At 49.4% G+C, this 21,429-nt stretch overlaps 7 protein-coding genes across 7 annotated transcripts; 3 read left to right on the top strand and 4 right to left on the bottom strand.

Moving 5' to 3' along the window:
- Positions 1-781: 781 nt before the first annotated feature.
- Positions 782-1,786, bottom strand: EPUS_01625 (uncharacterized protein; the record flags this gene model as incomplete). The annotated part of the gene is made up of 1 exon (XM_007788763.1): positions 782-1,786. One exon carries the CDS (start codon positions 1,784-1,786, stop codon positions 782-784), a length of 1,005 nt encoding a protein of 334 aa, XP_007786953.1.
- Positions 1,787-3,469: 1,683 nt separating this feature from the next.
- Positions 3,470-4,480, top strand: EPUS_01624 (uncharacterized protein; the record flags this gene model as incomplete). Its single annotated transcript, XM_007788762.1, has 1 exon — positions 3,470-4,480. One exon carries the CDS (start codon positions 3,470-3,472, stop codon positions 4,478-4,480), a length of 1,011 nt encoding a protein of 336 aa, XP_007786952.1.
- A 493-nt stretch (positions 4,481-4,973) lies between these two features.
- Positions 4,974-5,959, bottom strand: EPUS_01623 (uncharacterized protein; the record flags this gene model as incomplete). The annotated part of the gene is made up of 2 exons (XM_007788761.1): positions 4,974-5,573; positions 5,639-5,959. The coding sequence occupies 2 exons, from the start codon at positions 5,957-5,959 to the stop codon at positions 4,974-4,976; spliced, it is 921 nt and encodes a 306-aa protein (XP_007786951.1).
- A 1,511-nt stretch (positions 5,960-7,470) lies between these two features.
- Positions 7,471-8,604, top strand: EPUS_01622 (uncharacterized protein; the record flags this gene model as incomplete). Its single annotated transcript, XM_007788760.1, has 3 exons — positions 7,471-7,554; positions 7,632-8,173; positions 8,214-8,604. The coding sequence occupies 3 exons, from the start codon at positions 7,471-7,473 to the stop codon at positions 8,602-8,604; spliced, it is 1,017 nt and encodes a 338-aa protein (XP_007786950.1).
- Positions 8,605-9,608: 1,004 nt separating this feature from the next.
- EPUS_01621 (uncharacterized protein) lies at positions 9,609-11,263 on the bottom strand (the record flags this gene model as incomplete). The annotated part of the gene is made up of 5 exons (XM_007788759.1): positions 9,609-9,971; positions 10,050-10,534; positions 10,585-10,933; positions 10,988-11,110; positions 11,183-11,263. 5 exons carry the CDS (start codon positions 11,261-11,263, stop codon positions 9,609-9,611), a joined length of 1,401 nt encoding a protein of 466 aa, XP_007786949.1.
- A 908-nt stretch (positions 11,264-12,171) lies between these two features.
- EPUS_01620 (uncharacterized protein) lies at positions 12,172-15,137 on the bottom strand (the record flags this gene model as incomplete). The annotated part of the gene is made up of 7 exons (XM_007788758.1): positions 12,172-12,234; positions 12,291-12,821; positions 12,880-12,974; positions 13,028-13,141; positions 13,238-13,355; positions 13,422-13,510; positions 13,829-15,137. The coding sequence occupies 7 exons, from the start codon at positions 15,135-15,137 to the stop codon at positions 12,172-12,174; spliced, it is 2,319 nt and encodes a 772-aa protein (XP_007786948.1).
- Positions 15,138-18,169: 3,032 nt separating this feature from the next.
- On the top strand, positions 18,170-21,118 carry EPUS_01619 (uncharacterized protein; the record flags this gene model as incomplete). Its single annotated transcript, XM_007788757.1, has 5 exons — positions 18,170-18,197; positions 18,247-18,458; positions 18,524-19,603; positions 19,726-19,832; positions 19,891-21,118. 5 exons carry the CDS (start codon positions 18,170-18,172, stop codon positions 21,116-21,118), a joined length of 2,655 nt encoding a protein of 884 aa, XP_007786947.1.
- Positions 21,119-21,429: the final 311 nt, after the last annotated feature.

Below are 21,429 nucleotides of genomic sequence, written 5' to 3'. Positions count from 1 at the left end.
CAAAGCTTGGCATTCTTTTTGTGGGATGTGCTCCAGTAGGAAGGGGCAAGACTTGGGAAGAGTGGGCGTTGTGTTTCGAAAAGTGTCCAAGATCCTCCTTTCCAGTACCAATTCCTGATGCACTGAATGTTCTAAAGGCCTGCAAGTGAAGCTTGATCGGCAGCTCAGGAATAGATCATTATGTCGGGCATGTTTCTGGTAGACGGCACAGCAAGGAGCGTACATCCGGCCAGGTTTAGTAACATGGTAGAGAGTACCAACAGAGCGCTCGGAGGTACTCTTTGCGTTGTCAAACACGTGTGGAGGCTGGTGTACCACCTTACTAACTGTGTGCCCCGGGTTTCAAGACTGGAGGGAGAGGATCTACAACTCCCACACCGGAATGCCTTGATTTAGGTAAGTCAAAGACAGGAATATTGCACCACGGACGCAGGCTAGGAATTGCGATTAGTCCCATAAGACGTATTCAAATCTATCTATCTGTATACTTGAGGTTGGAAGGTGTATGCTAAAATCCTTTGTAAGTGACCATGGCGCTCTGCAGGTGGCCTCTACTTGTAGCAGTACAAGAATATCTATCTGAAATCCTCACGAAAGGCCAAGCCGAAGCGATTGGAATCTTGAGGTATGGAATAAAGCACAGGGTGATTGAGGTGTCGTAATTGTCGTCAGTCATAATTGAGGTTCTTTGGCGGTCTCACGGTGTTGTTCAATGTAAAGCTTGCACGTAGAACCATGCCCAGACACAGCTGCTAAGAGCTGCACAAATCGTTCAATCCTCCTACTCGTCACTGCGCCTTCTGCTCTTGCTCCTGACAAGAGCCCGGGCGTCACGATCATCGTCATAAGTGCTCATACTCTTGCTCCTGTGCCTGTCATATTCTCCATGATCTTTTATGGCTCTCTGCCGATGTTCTCTATCATCTCGATCATCATGATATCCAGACCCAGACCCAGACCCATACTCCCCTCGACTTGCTGCCATCATTCTTTTCTGTTTCTCCATCCTTTTCCGGTGATTTTCCTCCTTTTGTTTCAGGTACTTCTTGTGCTCTTCCGCTTTCTCCTCAACCTCACGCCATTCACCCATTGCTCCTCTGATTCCAAGTGCTGCAACTCCAACAGCAGCAGCATCTTGTATCCGTCCTCTATTTCGTTTCTTGCGTGCCTCCTCGGGTGACATGTCCCCAGCCATGACTTGCTCATGACGTTTGTCTCTTGCTTCGAGTGACGAGTAGATTTTGGCAGCGGCGTGGATCGTGGCAACTGCCGCAAGACCGCTGGTCAACCATTTCTTGCGATTTATGTCTCGGCACCGGCGCTCGTCATCCGTAGAGGATCCAAGGTCGTCGGAACTCGAGGTAGACTTGGAAGACGATCGTTTGGACCTGGTGCGGGAGACGCGGGATCGAGGTGGTACAGAGCTTTCTGAATCTGAGGCGTCGCGTCGACCTTTGTAGGCACCAACACGTCTGTCCCTATAGTCATTGCCATCAAGTGAACTGGCTCGACGATTTGCACGCGGTCTGTATGGGATGATTTGCTGGTTTCGAGGCACCCGTTCCACTATTTCCTCGTCGGACTGCACCTCCGACCGCTTTTTCAAGACCCATCCACGTTCCTCGGGCGTCGGCTCATCATAATCATCATCATGCCGCCTACGACCACCCTTGTGATGCTCCCGCATTTTCTGGGCTTTCGACTTGAGCGGGTCCCAAGCTTTTTCGTAGTTATTGATCAGGGGTGTAGCACCTGACAGTGCAAGACCTACGAAGGGCGCGGCCATTTTCTGAAGCAACTCTGAAACTGCGGGCAGGGCCGGGGAGGAGCCAATGGCTTGGGAAGAGCGGTCTAGAAGTCGTACAAGGGGTGCCGATATGCAACAGAAATGTTGGGGGCTGGCAGGGAGCACAAACTCGAACCTGAAATGAAAGGGGCCGAAATTGAAAAGTGAAAGCGGGAGCAGCCGGTCTTAACTGGGAGCATCATTAGGTGACCTAGAAGTAGAATATTTCTCTGATGCTGTGGTGCTGCGTCATTATCTCACTGATAGCAATTGCAGTCAGTTCACCGACAGTCCACTTACAGGGGATAGGTGGTCATGCGCTTCCTCTTCCGCGGTTCCTCCTCTTCGCCTTCCCGGCGCCGGCGACTCTTGCATTGGTCCGCCCAAAGTGGGGCAGTGATCCACCAAACATCTTTCGCCACCGACCTACTCCGTACACCAGCTTATTTCCCTTTAGGCTGCTCGGCTTCTAGACGTGAATTTGACACGCCCTCACAAGCTCAGTGAGCACGAAAGGTTCATCCCGTAACAGTCAGTGGGGATACATCAACTAAGTGTGGTTCGAAACCCACAAGCGGCTGTCCTTTTGGTGGAGTGGTTGATGTGTCCCTTTTCTGTAACGAGTGCCATATCTAGCGCCGTATCTAGCTGTTCAGCACAAAAGGCCAATAACCGGATGTCGGCAAGGACTTCTCTGCTGCCATATGTTCGTGCCTACGGAGTAAGAGTGTCAGCAATATTGTCATTATGCTCTCCAGCACCCTCCGTAACTATTGGTACGGATCTTGTGTAGCACAAAGCGATAATCTGCATACAAGGAGAGAAGTTAGTCTTGCCGAGACAATGGCTTGGTGGACCAATGGTCTTCAAGTTAAAGAACTTGGTCCTTTTTCGAGCTGCAACCCCACATACCCTACATTGAGAAGTCAGATGGAGTTGAAAGAAGACTTTATAGTTCTATACACTCCGTGCAGCCTTGCGTGGATAGAATTCAGGTGCCATCTTGGCAGCATCATGTGGAGTGCTGAGTATATCATATAATGAGCCTGTCAAGACATGTGCGTATAGAAAAGGGACACGTCAGCCACCCGGCCAAAAGGTCCACGCTAATAGGTGTCGAACCACGGTTGATGGATGTATCTTCAGACAGGTATGGGCTGCCTTTACTAGCACGTTCTGGGTCAACCAACTTTGGGAAAAGAATAAGGAAAGGAAAGGAGGCTGGAGCAGATGTACTACGTACTAACTGAGGTGGGATCCCCCCTTCTGGCTGAGTTGGATGATCTCACAGCCTGCCTTCTCCCACAACGTCCCGGCCTTTAGTTTCTCCGCCTCCGCCTCCGCCTTCGGATCAGAGAAGCCCTTTTGGGCCATGCCCATGACGAATGTGCAGCAAGTTGAACCACTCCAACTGCAGTGCAACCCTAACACCAGCCGAGCATACCAATTGACTGCGCCCCAGCTCTGGACGGCGATATCCTCTCTAGCTTACAAAGTAAAAAGAGAAATATGAAAAGACAATTCGCTATCTAGAATCTTCTGCTTCGCAAGCATATAGTCCCATTAATCACACTCCCATATCAACCTTTGCCCTTCTATATTCAACCACGCAGCAATATTTGAGAGCACTCCATATCTACCACTCTGCTGCCCCACCTCTACTAAACCTGGCCAAACATCAACATGGCTACATCTTTACAGTCTCACGAACCTTCGCAGTCCCAAGAACACTCCGAACAACAATTACAGCAACTCCAAGAACAAAAATCCACAGACTCCCCACCAATCTCCACCTCATCATCACCAAAGACCGTCTCCCATCGCCGCTCCGCCTCTCCCCTCTCAATCGACCTCTCGACGATTCCTCCGCTGACCCAACCCTCGCCACCCTCCAACACCCTCCTAATCACCCAACTCAACGACCCCACAATCTTCCACCCGGCCTCCCTCGCCACCATCCGTCAACACATCAACTCCTTAGCACCACTCCACTCCTTCTCGCCCCTAAAATCCTTCCGCCGAATCGTCTGCTCCTTCTACGACACCGAGTCCGCAATCAAGATCCGCCAGCACCTGGATGGCGCCTCGCTGCTCGGCGACGCGCGGACGAGAGTCTACTTCGGGGAACCGACGCCGATCGGGGAGCAGAAGAAATATCTGGACCGGCCAGATGCGGGGAGGTTGTTCTTCATCAGTCCGCCGCCGAGTCCGCCGGTGGGATGGGAGGCGAGGGAGGAGGACCCGCCGAATAAGGATGTGGTGGCCAGTGATTTGGCCGAGGCGTTGGTCAAGTTGAGCGGCAAGATGCATGGTGCCGATGCGGACAATTCCCCCATCAGTGAGGAAGAGAAGGATGCTGGAGTCGGCACGCGCGCCGACGGTCAAAGGTCGAAACCTCCACTGCGAGTCACAGCGTCATCCGACAACGATCCGTCGAACTCGAAATTCACCCCAACAAGCGCAACAAGCGCGCCAAGCAGTGCAAGGAACAGAAGCCGCAGCTCAACTATTCTTTACGATCCGGAAGCGCACGGAGATAGTCCAGCTCTACCAGCCGTGATGGTGGAGGACACGACTTTGGATGCCATGGCGGATGTTGAAGATGCTGCACCGTTGGACGATATACCGCCTGAGGGGAGGACGATCACCGCACACACGTCGAGGCCGCCAGTCGAGTTGATGGAAAATGTATAGCTTCACACATGGGCCATGGGTTATTGTGGAGTGGTATTTATTGATCTTTGTACAGCAAGCCCTAAAAAAAGGTTGACATTTGTTTCGGCATCGGGATTATACTGTCATAGTCCAGTATAAATGTTAATGTAGAGAAGCATAATTGAAATTCTCAATCAGAGACTACTGACACGGGCCTTTTTGCTCCATGTGGTTTTGTAATATAAAGCTAACCGAGATGCAATAACTTCCTTTGCCATATGCACTACACTTCGTCGATTCATGTATTGAAACAGGTCATCCGTAGCTGGACCTTTAGCAAACCACATGCGCTCGCGTTTCCAGCTCAATCGGACAAACATTGTAAGTGCTTCCGGTCCTCCTTTCCTGCACAACATGAGCCTCAACAATGTAGGCTACCGATCTCCACGTTACCTCAACGACCCTACATCAGTTCAGTCCTTCCCAGCTTCGCTCCATGAATATCTGTGTGCACAGACATACCGTCAGCTGATTAGGTATTGACTAGATGGCAGATCAAGAGCCAGTCAGGGCAATCTGTGTCCTGCCAGTTGATCGATTCCTTCATCCTTGGCTGACCTGGGAGGGTCCTGACAAGATCGTCCATTATCAAAAATATTCGTCTCCGGTTCTTCAACGCAAGCGCCGGCCCTTCTCCTGCTGTGTGGATGCCGATGTCTTTATAGAAGTCCGTCTGCGCCAGCTTCCGCACCAGCAATTCCCAATCCCACTCAACCCACGTCCCAGATGCCCCAAACCAATTTTTGGGTGGCTTGGAGTCTTTCGTTCTAATCATGTCGACGTCAAGGTCCCACAACCAAGGGAGCATTTTCTTATTGATGAGTGCTTCTCGCCACCAGGACTGGGGAAGAATTCTGCTTGGTTCGGGGTCGGCGTTGGAGAAGGAAGAAGATGCATAGGACTCAATCATGTTGAGTAGCTCTTGAGGTAGGCGTGCACCAGGACAGTGAGTGATTTCGCGAGCATGTCCCTGACCAGCTGTTGGGCGTGGTAGCAGGAGAGGTTGCAGCATAGATAAAACAAAGTCCGTAAGCTGTTTAGCCTTGATCGTCATCGGATTCATGTCGAAAACCTATGGCAACCGTGAGACACCGAAGTCAAGAGATGGAAGCCAAAGACAAGTTAGCATGAACATACCTTGTTCGTACAACTCGCATGGTAAACGAAAGCCCCAAAATCATCCATCGTCGGCATCTGGTCATCGTCCATCCACTCATAACATTCTAAAGCCCCATAGTCTGCCTTGAGCATGAGCATACCATCGTGAAGCTTGTCTCCACAGAAATCTTGGTATTGCTCCTCATATTCAAAGGCTAAACGGCTGAGCACACCCATGCTGGAATCCTGCAAAGACTCTGCCGAGAGCGGTAGGTGACCACGTTGATGCTGTCCGCAAAGCTCCAAGCAGGCAGCGTGGACTGGAAGGTGGCAGGTTTCGTTCTCGTCTCCCACTGACATGTCGACACTAACCGTTGAATAGGCGAGGGCGTGATACGAGCAGCAGCCGCACTCGCATCCCTCCTCTGGCTCGATGCAGAAGAATCTCCCTCCTTCGTGGGAAGCCGGACGTGAAACGCATATCTCTTTCTCATGTGCTGTGAACTCACTATTCTGGGTTCAGTGACGATACATGAACGTGAAGGTTCAGAGATGACGATACCTAGGAAGGCAGATGCTCACTATCCGAGCGTCCGATAGCCATGGCTGACACGCAAGTTAGTCTCCTGGCTAAGGCCTGGGTGACCTCGCTTCAAACCTGCGTCTTTGAAAATATGAAGCGCCCATAGCACAGAGCACACCATACAGTAGCGCTATGCCCACAGTACTTTGCTGCCCCGTCATCTGTGGTCCCAATCTCTACGAGAGGGTTATCAATCTTGACGGTGCAGTCGTCATCACATCCATGGTAAGGGGGGCAACTCAAGGTCGACTGCGGAAGACACGCCATCGTGATCGCGATAGCCAAGGACGAAGAGAGGTAAATCGAGGGAGCTGTGACAACGAAGAACAAGCTAGTAAAGTAGGTGTTTGGGCAAGGCTCACCGACTTCTCACTTGTAGAGCTGAGGTTGGATAAAGTGGGGTACAAAGGAGCGAAAGTTTTTCAAGAAGTGCAGAGAAGCTTCTAAGGTGATGAGGTGGACCCCATTGCGTCTGGGTAGATATAGGCTGAGGCAAGAAAACATAAGAGGAAGGGGCAACCGTCCGTCTTTGTCAGAAGTCATCCACCATCTTCCTCCCCGAATTCAGACTTGCTGTACCTTATAGAGCTGTGCCAACTCACCCGAATGTAGGAAAATGTAGAGTTATGGTGATAACACAAGCCATCATCCACAGTCTACAAGGGGGAGGTAGCTACATCATCCTCCCACTCTCTAGCTTTGCTGTCTACAGCACAACAGCATACCTGAAATCGAGTATTCGTCTGAAAGCACTCACATATCAGCCCATTCTTTGTGGATATCTCCTTGTTGAAGGTCGCCAACTTAGTGGTGTTGGCTATTGTCTAACTAGCCTGAAGCCGAGCCGGGTCAAACGATGACGGAGCAAAGTGTAAGTGCTCGTGGGTAGGACTATGCTCCTAGCTATACAAGACCCTTCAGCTACGGAGCTTGAGAGCATGTCTGGTAGAGGAATGCTCATCGTCTCCAGTATCGTCTCCAGTATCGTCTCGGAAAGTGGCCAGAAAGTGGCCGAGGTGATTAGATCTTGTGTGGTGATTACAGTTATTTACAGTCTAGCTTTCTTGGGTATAGCCCCGTATTGTGGTATTGTATTTTTCAGATGGCAGAAAGTAGGATATTTCTCGTAGGGCTGGAGGACTACAAGTCTTCCCTCAGACGAAGAATACGTTGCCGATTACCCTGTGGTTTTTATAATCTTCTAGAGGCTGGCTGGACACTCCTCCACTCATGACTGCGGATAATTCATAGCATCAGCCCACGGTTTTCCCCTCACCCCTGCCTCACCATGGCCTACATTGGCTTTGGTGGCGCATACAACGAAGATGGCATGGACATTGAAGCTACTGGTCCCAAAGTCACTGTTAGAGAAGTACGCTGTCTTTCTCATTTTTTGCCCTCACCCTCAACATTCTTCCATCCTCACATACTAAAAGACTCCTTGTACAGGCCACTCAAGACCACGTCGATTTCGTCCTACAATCCACCTCTCTCAGCCTAGCCAACTCCCTTCGCCGCGCCATGCTAGCCGAAGTCCCCACCGTATCCATCGACCAAGTCCAAATCCTAAGCAACACCTCCGTCCTACCCGATGAATTCATCGCCCACCGCCTCGGCCTCATCCCCCTCGACTCCCGCGGCTGCGAACCAGACATGCTCTTCCAACGTGAATGCGACTGCGGTGGTGACTGCGAGCGCTGCGCCGTGATCCTTGAACTGGCCTGCAAATGCGAGCGGGAAGGCACCATGATGGTCTTCGCCCGAGACCTAATCATCGTGGACGCACGACCCAACGAATACGTCGGGCAGCCCATCATCCGCGACCCGAAGGGCAACGGACCCTTGATCGCAAAACTACGCCGAGGTCAAGAGTTACGAGTCCGCTGTACAGCCATCAAGGGAATCGCCAAAGAACACGCCAAGTGGGCACCCACAGCTGCGGTGGGCTTTGAATACGACCCGAACAACAAACTCCGTCACGTGGATTACTGGTACGAGGAAAACGCGAAAGATGAATGGCCTGTCGATCAGCGGAACGCGAACTGGGAATCCGAAGACACGGCAGCAGACGCTGCTCTTCTTCGATGTCGAGGGTGTGGGTACCCTGGATCCGGACCAGATCGTCCAAGAGGGCATCAAGGTGCTGCAGAATAAATTGGCGTTGGTGATCCAGGGGTTGGGAGGTGGGAGTGACAATGACAACAACAATACCAACACGAACGCTACGAATGGGGCTGTGGGAGCGGGAGGAGCCACGCCGTTTGGTGCCGGTGGTGTGCAGGACCAGGCATATGGTGGTGCCGGCGATCATACGAGCTATGGTGGGTACCCTGCTGGTGGTGCTACGGCGTATGGTGGCGGTGGCGCGACTTCGTATGGAACTCCATATGGCGCTCCCGGGCAGAATGGCTATGGGTATTGAAATCAAAAGAGAGAAAGAAAGATAAAGAGAAGCAAAATTTCGATGGCATGTACAACACCTCGCCCTGAGGCGGGCTCGATTCCCCCGTTTCGGACTGCAGCATTGCGCGGGCGTTCTATAGATACGGGCCGGGGCGGTTCGCAATCACAGCCATGGAGTTTTCATCAGGGTTGGCGCAGCCAGACACTTACATAGGCGTTGCTGATCTAGCATTCCCTGCCTTTTGCACTGAGCCCGATGGGCCGGGATGGTCCACAATCACGGTCACAGCCATGGAGTTTGGATCCCGGTCAGCGTGGCCAGGCAGTTAATAGCACATAGCCATTGCTGAGCTAGCATTCTCTGCGCTTTCGCATTGAGATGGAGGGTGCGTATCCCAGAGAGTCGCAAGAGGGAAAAACGAGAATTGTCAATCTCGATCTTGATCTTGCTTGTGCGAAACCAGAATACAGCCATACTAGCCAGATCTGATCGGGAAATAGATAGCCGACAAGCCTCTCTGAAGCTATCACGTCAACATCACTACGTAGTAGTCACTTGATCGACTAACTAACTTACTGACTGACTGACTGGCTCGTCCGAACCGTTCCATCCATAAGAAAGACAGACAGACACGTTTTATTGGACCAGGTCTGTAATCAAGTCCAAGCTTAGTAGCCCATCCGATTCTCTTAACTATGGTATCCTAGCACTAAAGGCAGGTGCCCATCTTCCTGTTCCCAAGAATCACCCTGTTCCAAGCTTAAAACGTGCGGTAGTAGTTCCGTCCAAGACTTCGTCCGACTTAAAAATCGCATTTTTGTTGTTCTCAGCCCCTGAATCAGCAGGCGCTCTCTCTCTCACACTCTCCAAGCCTCTGTCCGACTCCGGGCCAGATATCCATCCTAACTTAAAAGCCAGCAGGCTGTATGTATCCAAGGTTCCCATGTTAGGCCTCCATCACAGAGCTCTAATCGTCCGTCCCACCTACCACCATTTCCTTCCTTTGCCAATTTCCAACATATTCAACCACCAGGCGACACAAACCTCACAATCTCCAGGTCCCGCACCTCGTGCAAGCCCGCCTTGGCAAAGGGACATCTCCTCGTGTCACAATTCGGAAACGGGCATTGATGTCCATAATAGCAGCCTGCCCTTCTGCAAGCTGTGCCTGCCCGACAGACGATCTTCCGCGCCGTGTATCGGAGAGTGTTTTTGAGTTCTTTGTCGATGGGGGAGTGATCGAAACGACAGTTGCGGTCGGGACAATAGTCGCGGAGGTAGTGTTCGTTACAGAGTTTGTGGTAGGTGATGCGGTCCTCGAAGTGGCGTTGCTGGTTGAGCGAGGGGGATTGGAGGGGGCGGTCGATGCGTTGGTCGAGACGGTTCTAGAGAAACAATATCGTCAGTGGAGCATGTAAAGGATGGGACACGGCCTTCAAGGTCCGTGAAGATGAAGTACATACGACTGGTACTTGGTCGCCAGAAGTGGGCAGCTCAACGCCTGAAGCAAGATATGGAGTTTGTAGCTCCTTAAATGAATTTGTACGCGATGCAAATGGCGTAGTAGGCGAAGACTGTGCGTCGGGAGGAGGCTTTGACTGTAGAGGAGGCGGGTTAAAATGACCTTGGCCGAATCCTGATGCTGCTTCCACTGTAGGAGGTGCAGCCAGAGCTGAAGAATAGGATGACTTGGTGGGGACAGGTGCAAACCCATTCACTCGCTTGACAGGAAGTGCTCTGTTACTGAACACTTCTTCGAAATTGACCATGGGAAATGGCGGGTTTGCGAACGCTCGACCTTTGGCGTAGTGGTCGATAAGCTGTGTCTTTTGTTTTGCTATAACATCGTTTCGATATTTATCCAGCTCGGCCATATAGCCATTATCATGACATAGAGCTAGGAAGATGAGCTTGCACTGGCAGTTCCGTAAAAAGAAGCGATACGCCTCTGGTAGCCGCATCAGCAAGCATGCTCTGTAATGTTAGAATTGTCCGCACCTCTAAGTTTAGCATCTACACGTTCCTTGCCCGGTCCGCAATCGATAAACTGAAAATGTGTCTGACTCTGGGTGAATTTGCAGAAGAACTCCTCCAAATCGTTGGGACGTGAAATGACTCCAGCTTCGAGCAAAGCACCGGTAAGCCCTTGCTTGTTGGCGTAGACATTAACCACAACCTGGGAATCAGGTGACAAGCTCTGTAATTGAGCTGCCTTGATAGTAGCTTTTATTTCGGATAGTAATCTATGCGCGGCATCTCCACCTCCAGATTCGACGTCCTTAAGGTAACTGTCTCGAAAGAGGTAGCCGTCCCCGTCTATCAAGACCGATATAAATGGGTTTTGGGACTGCGTCCGCGTCAGATGGGGCAACATTGAGGAAACAGAGGTCTGGAAACCCACTATTGCACCTTCAGCGGCTTCTGCACGGCGTTTCCAGTCTCGACGGATTGCGTTTTGATCTTCTAAATCACCCGTGACTACTTCCAATTGAGAGGACAAATCCACGACCCGTGTGACAAGACTCTGCAGAGAATATCAGTAACGAAGATTGCGTTCGCAGACAGCAATCTCTGTTCTTGGAAAGGCATCTTTCACCTCTGTGAATGTAAGAAGCTGTTTGTAAGCATCGTTCTGCTTGAACGTTTCGAGCTGCTGTCGAGGGTCTAAATCTTCCATGGCAGAAGATTTCTCATCAAGGTCAAAAGACGGTCGAGACTAAAGCCGGAGTAGATCAGATTCAGATAGCCGCACTACTCAAGGGTGGTTCCACCTCTAGGGTAATACGTTAGGGCTTTTCATTCTTTTGTGGTCAAGATTAGACAAAGTGCAGCAAACTTTGGTTAGCGGCACGACCTTGATTAGCTTTGCATCTGTCTGACACAGCTCACTTTGAGCACAGGCGTAGCGCAAGCTTGAAGTCACATCTCGGATGTTGTGTAGAGGGGCAGGATAGAGGTTACAGCGTCAAGTGCGGCAATTCAATTCGTGCCAAGCCAATGTGTGGAACATGATCTTCTGCTCACCAGAAGAAGGGGTACCTAAAGATATGGGCTAGTTGGTGTTAATAAATTTGACAACTTCTTTGACGAAATACGTCAGAGATCACAAGGTTTTAGTGGATCACAGACGACTAAGTCATGTATTCATCATGTATTCGTCATGTATTCTTATGCGCACTAGGTAATCTTACGGTTAGACCTAATCTAAGCGCATTAATGGCTCCCCTACCATTATTTTAAGGGCGCCTCTTCCTGCTACGTGGCATTGTAACAAGTGACTTGCCGGATGGCTATGCTTACCCTATGATGTCGCAGGGAAGTCTTTGTGCAAGGACAACGGTAGAGTTCGAAGGGGTTCACGAGGCGACAACTCAAATGGCGTCCCCATCCTGTACAAAGAGATCCATACAAGTGTAAGACAACAAAGATATTCCAAACGTTCCTAACGGAGCATGCTTCCTGAATGGCTCTTGACGAGCGTGACCGTTTCTTTACTTTCCTAGGCTCAACTCATGCTAGCATGCGATTTTGTACAAATAACAGCTTCTGACCTTGGTTAACCCGTTGACCTTCCAAATTGGCTACTTATGGGTTGGCCTGGACAAAGTCGACCCCCTTCCTGATGTTTTTCGCCAGATCAGTGACGCACTACATTCATAACCAGTCAGTCGGTGGGTCAATGATGTATGTTATAGTCAACTCACCGCATCCAGTAATTTCTCCTCGTACAAATTGACCTTGCCAACCTCATGGATCTTCTCTACGCCATTCGGCCCCAGCTCGACTCGTGAAGCAAAGAAGTCACAATTCTTGTCCTTGTAGAGGGGGCTGTCCACGAAGGTAGGCTCGATGACCCCCTTTGTGCCCTGTGCAGCTTTCAACAAGCTCTCCGCAAACCTTGCACCAGCCATTGCCATGGATAGCGTGGCAGATCCCGCACCATCTTTTGCCTTTACGACTTCATCTCCACCAAACTGAATTCGATTGACCAGCTCGTCACGCTGCTCCCCAGCAATATCGGGGTGGTTCGATTGTGACAGAAGCGGGACAATGGTTACGCCAGAGTGACCACCGACGACGGTGACTTGCTCGTCTGCAGGATCGGTACCTTTGATTTCGGAGACGAAGCGAGAGGCACGAACGACATCAAGAGTGGTAACACCGAAGAGGCGTTTTGGATTGTAGACACCTTTAGACTTGTAAATCTCGGCGCAGATTGGGACAGTGGAGTTGACCTGAAAGACAACATAATCAACGATCAGTACTAGAGGGTGAGACTTGATATCAACAAACCGGGTTCGAAATCACAAGGAGATTTGCATCTGGGCAAGCGTCGGCAGCAGCCTTAGCCAAGTCACGAACAATAGAAGCGTTGGTGTTGAACAGATCTACCCTTTGTATCAGCTTATCTGAATTGGGGAGGGTATATTGCCCTTCATACCGTCGCGGGTCATGCCTGGCTTCCGAGGAACACCAGCCGGAATGAGGACAATCTCCGCACCAGTCAAAGCTTCTCTCAGACCAGACGGTGTTGGATCATAACCTTTGATTTGCTCTTGGTGTTGATGTGACTGATATCAGCAGCAACGCCTGTTGTGGTTGTCAATTGATATTCACCGAAGGACATTTGCAAATGCGGATCAGAGCGGACCTGGTCCTCCTCGAATGTCGTACAGAGCGAGCTCAGTGACACGGGGGTTCAGCTTCATCAATAACGAGAGAGGTTGACCAATCCCCCCTGAAGCGCCCAGAACAGTGACTTTTGATGCCTAGAATTCAAGCAGTCGTTCATTAGTATACAGACCCGACCTGTGCTGTGATCTGAAGAAACTGACCTGTCTGGCAGAAGCGGAAAACGCCCGTCTCTGTGAGAGATTGAACGCTTGACGTGCTGCAAACATATTGACAGCGTCGTATGTGATACCTGTTGAGACGGTGAGCTGGAGGTAGAGATAATGGGATGTTCAAATTTGTGAATTATGGTGCTAGGATTAGAGCTTGAAGATTGACCTCCGAGATGAGAGCGGAAGCGGAAGCACTAGCACTCTTTGAGCGACGAATCACTAAATCCCCCTCAAGTATTCCTTATGAGCCTGCGGAGTACTTATTTTCCTTTGAGCACACTATCGCTACGGTGAACTTATGACGTACGCGTTATTAAGAATTCTCTAAGTCGGCTCTTGATCCAAAGACAGAACCCGAAGCAATATTCTAAACAGATAGAATATGATTCATTTCTTACTAGCTGCTAGTATGTGCTCCATATCCTTCAGAGTCTCCTGACGTGCAATGTTCTGTAGAACGACGCCGCTGGTTTGTCCTTCTAACTCTCCCACATCCTGCTTCGCAACGGAGACTACATGACTATCTTCCCTTGGAATATCGGGTGCACCTTTGCGAGTATCTCGAATCTCCAGGCTTCGATTGATGATTGCGGCAATGACTATCAGTAGAGAGCTGACCATTGGGCCCCACTGCCCGATTGCAAACGGAGGTTCATTCGTAGGTAAATTCGATCCAAGTAGGTTGATTTCGTTGAGGATGATGTTAGTTATCAACAATGGAATGCACAGTAGGTCAAGCGCGAGAGCCAGGGCAAACCAAGGTATGGCAAGGAAGCTCAATATACACTTTCGGACACTCCATCGTGCTCTGTGCACATAACTGAATAATGCAAAGTAGCCACCATACCAGTTTTCTGACGCGGCCTTGTAAATTGATTTGGTCATCTCGGCATGGTGCTTCGGATCTAGGTAACTCATAACTATTCGCGTGTTGATTTGCGAAGGCGAATGCTCTCGTGTATCCCACGAAATGGCCGCATAAGCTGCAAACATGACAGGTCCGACCATGATGAGGCTAAGACGGGAGTATTTCCCAGACAGAACCGATCTCGGTATCGCAATAGTCTCTGATTGTTCTCTGAGAGGTTTTCGCGCCGAGAAGCATTGGTACGTGCAATTAAAACTTGGGTCGATAAGTTGAAATGGCTTCGACAGCAGTTCTCCTGTAGAAGAACGGCACTCAGGCTCTCCGGGGGACAGCTTTGTGTCGTAAAGTTCTACTCTACCGAAGATAAGGCCAATTCCTACTAAGGCACCCCAGCACACCATAACTATTTTCGCTCTTGAGTGCCGCAATGTTGTTGACCAGTTGATAAAGGTAATGTATGCGAGCGCCCCTGTGCTCAGCACGGCCCATGCACCTGAAATGTCGAGGTCAAAGACTATCTGTCGAGATGTGCAAAGAGTCATGGCATGTATGGCGGCAGTACCAGCATAAGTCAGTGCGGATGCAAGGGCTCCTATAACGAGCCATTCCTGGTTCCTGCCGAAAATGGCTAGGACTAACGTTGCATAGTATAGGAGTCGTGGGAGCAGGCCGTATGCACCAGAGATAGGATAAATGCAGAGCATGAAGTTTGCATCGTGGACAGTGGTGTTAGCAGCTTCCGGGAAGGCGCAGGCATCGCCGGATAGGCTGGCTATCAACACAAGAAGGAAAATTGACCGCGGTGAGCATTGAAGCTTCTTGATCATATCGCGATGCATTGTCGTAATGAAACAACTCGGGTTTCCTGCTTGTTGAGCATGACTCTCTTGCCGATGGGTGTGATCATGAGTCAGACCATTGCCTCTTTGACAAGTGATAGAATATACCTCAGAGATACAGCATGTTGAGCTCGCAGAGCTCGCAAGATAGATGACATTGCAAAGCTAGGAAGAGGAGAAGAAGCGTAGGTCACAAGAGGAGGGTTCTTCTTTCAACCTATGGACGGAACACGAGGAAGAATCACGACTTGCGTAAAATCTAATGGTTTGGACCAATAACAGCCTGTAGAGCCAAAGATGTGGCTTGCCCAGATACTCCCTGGATGGGGGCGGCATCGACGATGCTCCAAATGGAACTTGCCAACCAAGAATATTGTGCGTTGCAAATTGTTGCGAATTCCTTGGCGCTACCCTCGAATTGCTGGCGCCGCGGGGCAAATTTGCGGTGAGGGTAGAGGATGGCCATTTACCACCTAATTATCGTAGTAGAATGCCCAAAATCGCCCAGATAGTAAAATAGACCCTCTTGTGACCTTGCTGCCAGAATTTCGAGATAGAAAACCATAGTGTTGAGTTGTAAGAAGCGTGTAAACGTAGGGAAAGCCTTACGACGCCTTGATGACAGGGATAGAGATACCCCGCTAGCCTCTATACTACGGGGGGGGCCTAAAGTATTGTTAGCTCAGCGCTAGTATCTTTGCTTGTAAACCCCTTTTTGTACGGAGCCGCTATGCTCAAAGAAGTTAGTTGTAATGATTCGACTCATTAGAATGGATGCACACAGAACAAGCTTTAGATTGACGAATTATGATACTATATTGCTGTAATAAGAACTAGCTGCTCCTAGCGGCAGACTAACAATACTTCAGGCCCCTCCCGTAGTACGGTTAATAGGGGCGCCAAAGGTGATTCTGAGGGTTAGAAAGGAGTCTATCCCTTGTGTCACTGAATCAGTATCATTACTTTAAGGAGCTTAGTGCTCCCGATGAGTTTAAATGATTTAAGGTGTACTTTAGCGGATAATTTTGCGGTAGCCTTAGCAGCAAGAACATTAAAACTTTTTGTGTACGTTTTTGATTTTAGACTTTTTTATATTAAATATTAATATTTTTAAAAATTACAAGCTGTAGAAATACTTAGAATTCAAAGGGCTATCAAATAATGCTATTTTCAAATTCTTAAGTCTAATCATTAGAGTAATACAGACAGAAATACATTTAAGTTAAGAGAAAATTAACTTTAGTGTTTTTCTTGCTAAGACTACAGCAAAATTTCCTGCCATGCTATGATTAGCAAGATATAACATAAAGGATGAACATATCAGAAAGGGTTGTAGGGTCAAGTTCTAACACAGTCAAATTTGTCATTCGTCGTTCGTCGTTCGTCGTTCGGTGTTCCGAGCCTTGGCATGCTGATAGACTACTTACCTCTCAACTCTAGATTCCGGGACATAGAACGCTGTTTTAGGCAGTTTTTGACGTTGCTTTTGGCCTCTGTTGCACCACGGGTCATGTAACGTGCTACCGTCTTTTTTGTCACCTAGTCTAATTTTATCAACTTCATATTCTTTAAAAACCAACCCCCCCCCTCCCTTTCCTGAACCCTTGATTGCCCGATCGCCGGAAACTGCTCTCTTTAATGTACTATACTCGCACCTTATCATAAGTGTCATTAAATAATTATAGAGTTCCTCTCAACAGAGCGCCAACAAGAATCGGCCAGGGCGCAAAAACAAGAGAATGCTGGGAGAAAAAAAATCAACGTGAGGAGAAAGCTAAGCTAGTGCGTAGGGGGCGGGCAGTTATTGTTGCCAAGAGACGCCACCTATCTGAAGCAGCTGCTTTATGGGTCGCTCCTCTTCTGCAGGTTGAAGAGCAAAAAAAAAACGCTCCCAAACCTCAGCGAGCAATCTCCTTCTCTGGGCAGAAATCGAGTCTTATGGAGTGTACTTACTCGATCGCAGATGGGGTCGTAGCTTCCTTCTAAGAGGATGGCAACGAGCGCGACATCCCTAGGGATAAATTGACTCGAGAATGCGCATAGTTTCAACTTTGTTTCCGCCTGGTCATGGCACTTTCGCCTCTCGTCTTTGAGACCCCTTGTGGCTTTCCGGAGTACGTGGTTTGGCGTTTTCTGCTGAGCTGAAAGTTGACCCTTGCGTTGACGTGTCAACCAATTCGGGCTCGCGAAGCTAGCGTGGAGGTGGAACTTGATTCCCTACTACGGTAGGGGGCATAATTAATCGTAGCACGGCGCTAGTAGTAACTAGTTCGGAAACAACGCCACCTCCGTGTCTAGAAGCTTGTTAGACTATTGTTGCTATCAACTGGCCACAATAATACCGTTTAACCGTTCAAAGCTTAGCTGTATCGTTTGGAGTCTGTTTTAGTGCAAATATACTAGCGCTGTGCTACGAATACTTATGCCAGGTACCGTAGTAGATCAATGCAGAGCGCCACGGCCGAAGCCTAATTCCACGCCAAAAATCTGTCTCTCCTCACCAAAAAGAGGATAGAAGTGCTGTAGATGCCAGGGACGAAAATTCGTGAAGACGGGGCTGGCGGGACTGACGACTAAGCATGACCGGCTCACCGGAAGCACAGATGGTAGAGAGAGCAAAATGCAAGATGCGACCAACCAGCAGCCATGGATACCTTCAGGAACAGGACGTCCAAAGCATAGTCGTGAAGTTTCAATCTGACCCCCGTTTCCATTTGTCAGTTTCCATGTTAAAGCTGCCAGCGCATGCGGCTTTGGGCAACGAACGGAAAACTGCGCTAGAATTTTTGATGGCGTTTGAGGCCGAAAATACAACAAATGATAAGCGTATTTGATACAACTCTCCAGCTCTCGATTTAGTGGGGTAGTGGGCGTGGTCAACGCTGGTTGGCAATTGTCAAATTTGTGGAGGCTACCAAATTCCCAAGTTTCACCACGCTTTAATATATAGTGTGCTGCAGTACCCCCTCTTCTTAGGCAGAGTCTCAGTCCATAATACTACTGCGGAGTGGAACTCACCTTTCAACGACTCCATGGATGGCTTTTCAAGCGCAGCAAGCGGTATGTTAGCCTTAGATCCCTTTGCGAGAATTTCTAGAATTTGAGATAGGACTTGCCGTCGTCTCACTTGGGCTACAACTCGCTGGCGGCCTCATTAAGTTATACGACTTTTGGGGCACGGTTCGGGACGCGCCTCAAGAAGTTGGCGAGATCTTACTGGATTTGAAGTTGCTTTCGAGGATACTCGATGAGCTTATCAAGCGGAAGGACCCTAGCCCTCATATCAAGGATGCACTAGACTGTTGCAACGATAAGGTAGCGGTAAGACCATTGATATTCATCTATCTTTTGGCACACATATCGGGGCTAGTGCTAATTCGTTGAAGGCACTTCACAGCATAGTGAGGGAATTTGAACCAAATTTCAGTTCCAGTAAACCCCATATCCGATTATGGACCAAATTCAAAGCGGCGCATAAGAGGCAGAAGCTAAAACGATTCCGCGATTCTCTTCAAGAGACAAAGGCAACCCTCTTACTCGCTTTACTACCCCAGTTGTATGTCGTGGTCAAATCCTTCCGCCAATTTTTTCCTTGGAAGACTCACATCGACTGTAGTGAAGCGGCCCCCGAATACATTGAGGAGATCCAAACTGGAAATCAAGACCCTACAAAGAACGCCAAAAGCTATCAGGCGAATGAATCAAAATCATCACCGGAGTTTAATATTAGGTCCGAGTCCGACCTCCCACAATACTCGGAGATTCGAGACTCGTCATTCGACCCACCTGAAGAGGGTATATTTCATGCTGGTTCGAAATTCCATATCCGCCAGCTGCCTCCGGATGTACCTGCTTCGGCGCTTCAAGCCTCTATAGAAGGCGCTTTTCAGGTGGCAGCCGAAAAATATTTCAGAGGTGGTGCGTTTGCGCGGGCGATGAATGATACGATACAACGGGTCGCCACTATCCAGACCTCATACCGGTACAATCAAGGGAGCGATGACTCGGACTCTGTAGCCGGGCGCCCTGATGTGACCTTGTCTTATAGTTCTTCAACCAAAGGTCATGGAAGTATCCACTCTGTATCGCAAGTCCAGCGACCAAGTCAATCGCGTATCTGCCATCGAACTTCAGCAACTGGGACTCTATTTGGAACCATCTGGGTGCGAAAGACATCCGTGCGTGTGGACTCACTGTCCGGCAAGAATGTTGATATTGTTTCGTCATTTACGTTTTTCCCGTCATGGTGGCTCACCGGGTTCGGCCTCAAGTATGGAATGGAAGCAAACCTCTGTAGTACCTCTGTTGGGTGGCAATTCAATTTCAACCCCATTCGAGCAGTGTCACAAGAGTCTCCGATATTTAAATTTTGCAAAAGCGGCAATCTACAGGCGGTGCAACAACTGATAGCAGACGGCTCTGCCTCAGTCAGAGATACAAGCCCCAAAGGCTGGACCCCTTTACATGTGAGCTGCGCTTACCCTATTAGCACCACTCGATCGAGTTTTTTGCCTTCGTATATTCCGTATAAATCAGCTTTACAAAGTACCAAAATTTTTACCGAGCAAAATATCTAATATAAACACAGTTTGCAGCCACCGCAGAGAACACCAACGTACCGCTTTGTGAGTTCCTGATATCAGCAGGGGCGGATAAAACAGCTTTAGCGTATGAAGGCCCTACTGACGGCTCACTGTGAGTGTTCTAACATATCAGAGTGCTGACAGATCATTAACAACTTAACCCTCGTCAGATCTCCGGTCACGATGTTTGCGGCAACAAGCAAAAAGAAACCCGCGGACCGTAAGATAGCAATGCTCCGCCTGTTTGAAGACTGCATGGATTTATCAGAGCCAAGTAGCGAAGGGTGGACGGTACTGGCGGACCTTGTCCGATCGTTTAACCAAGAAAGCGTTCCTCAAACTCAGAACAGTGTAAACTGGTTTTTGCGGTCACTTAAGGCTGAATCTATGGTTGCCTTTGGTCCGAAAACTATGTGGCACGGGCTTCAACATGCGGTTCGCTCTCTCGTGGATCTGGAACATAAGAACATGCTTGTGGCAAGCAAACTTGGCCTGAAAGGGGCTGGTGGCGCTGAACAGCAAACCCCCACATCTCATGGAATGGCAATTGCTTACTGGATAGTACTTCGAGCAACAGGGAAGCAACTGCTACCAATGTTAGTGGCCGCTGGGGCAATCATGCACATTGAAGGCTATGACTATGACCCAGATACCGAAGTCGACCCAGCGGTACTTGGTCAGCAGCTACCCTTTCTTTACTCCGAATGGTCCAAGGCTTTGACCAAAAGCATTGAAACGGTGGACAAGGTGATGTCTTCTGAACTAGACGCGGCGTTGGAAGAAGCAGGGTGGACACAAGACAGCCTGGGCGAATTGATTACAAATGCTGGCAAGCCGGATCTAAGTAAGGAACGATGTCATCAAATGTGCTGCTCAGTTTGTGGAGACGACTACAGCTTGTTGGGAGTGGGGCTCGTAGAGCCTCGATGGATTGAATTTACCGAATGCACCTCTTCAAACCACAAATCCAACTGTATTTGCCCTGAATTTCTCCAAAGTCAAGGAAGGCTCGGGCATTGCGAGCAACCACCCGGGTATGAATCAGACGATTGTCAAAGCGACTCAGATGAAGAGAATGAGATATATCACGACGCCGGATCCCACAATACTACTACTGCTACTACCACTAGTAGTCAACAAGAATGTGACTCCGGCGATATCGATTGGACTGTGAAATGTCAGGAATTCATTCGGAAGATTGAGGGAAAGAAGAAAGATCCCTTTTCGGCTGTTGCAGCTCTTCTCTACCGTGCCCAGGCTCGACTGTGGGTGGAGAGATATGGGCCCGGGGAATTACTCTGCGGAACATGTTTTTTGCGGCGAGAGGGATACCTCGATGGAGAGGCGAGAGATGACGATGACATTTTTGCTTCGATGCCCGCTTCGTTCTGTAGTTGATGGTTCACAATTTCCCCATCGAGCTAAGTAGTCGCCACGAGATCTACAATAGCTTCTCCTCGAATGTGAGGAAAGAGAGCGAAAGCTTGTATATCTGTGTCTGGTGTAGAAGCCTCAATCCGAAATGGCCAATTGGAGACAGCTGCACACTCGAATTAATTACTGGGGCCTACTACCCTCAATTAAAGTAGAGGGGCGATCTTCAGTTCGGACCAGTAGGGCCGGAATAACTCGCGGAGAATGATAGTTTCTCTATCCACGAGACTGTCTACTGTTTTTCTTTTTGATACGACGAGGTGAGGTCGGATGTG

The sequence above is a fragment of the Endocarpon pusillum genome, assembly GCF_000464535.1.
Source record: "Endocarpon pusillum Z07020 unplaced genomic scaffold C721943, whole genome shotgun sequence".
In the NCBI taxonomy this organism is placed as follows: Eukaryota; Fungi; Ascomycota; class Eurotiomycetes; order Verrucariales; family Verrucariaceae; genus Endocarpon; species Endocarpon pusillum.
The sequence above is the reverse complement of the archived record's forward strand: the minus strand, read 5'-3'. Positions and strand labels throughout refer to the sequence as shown.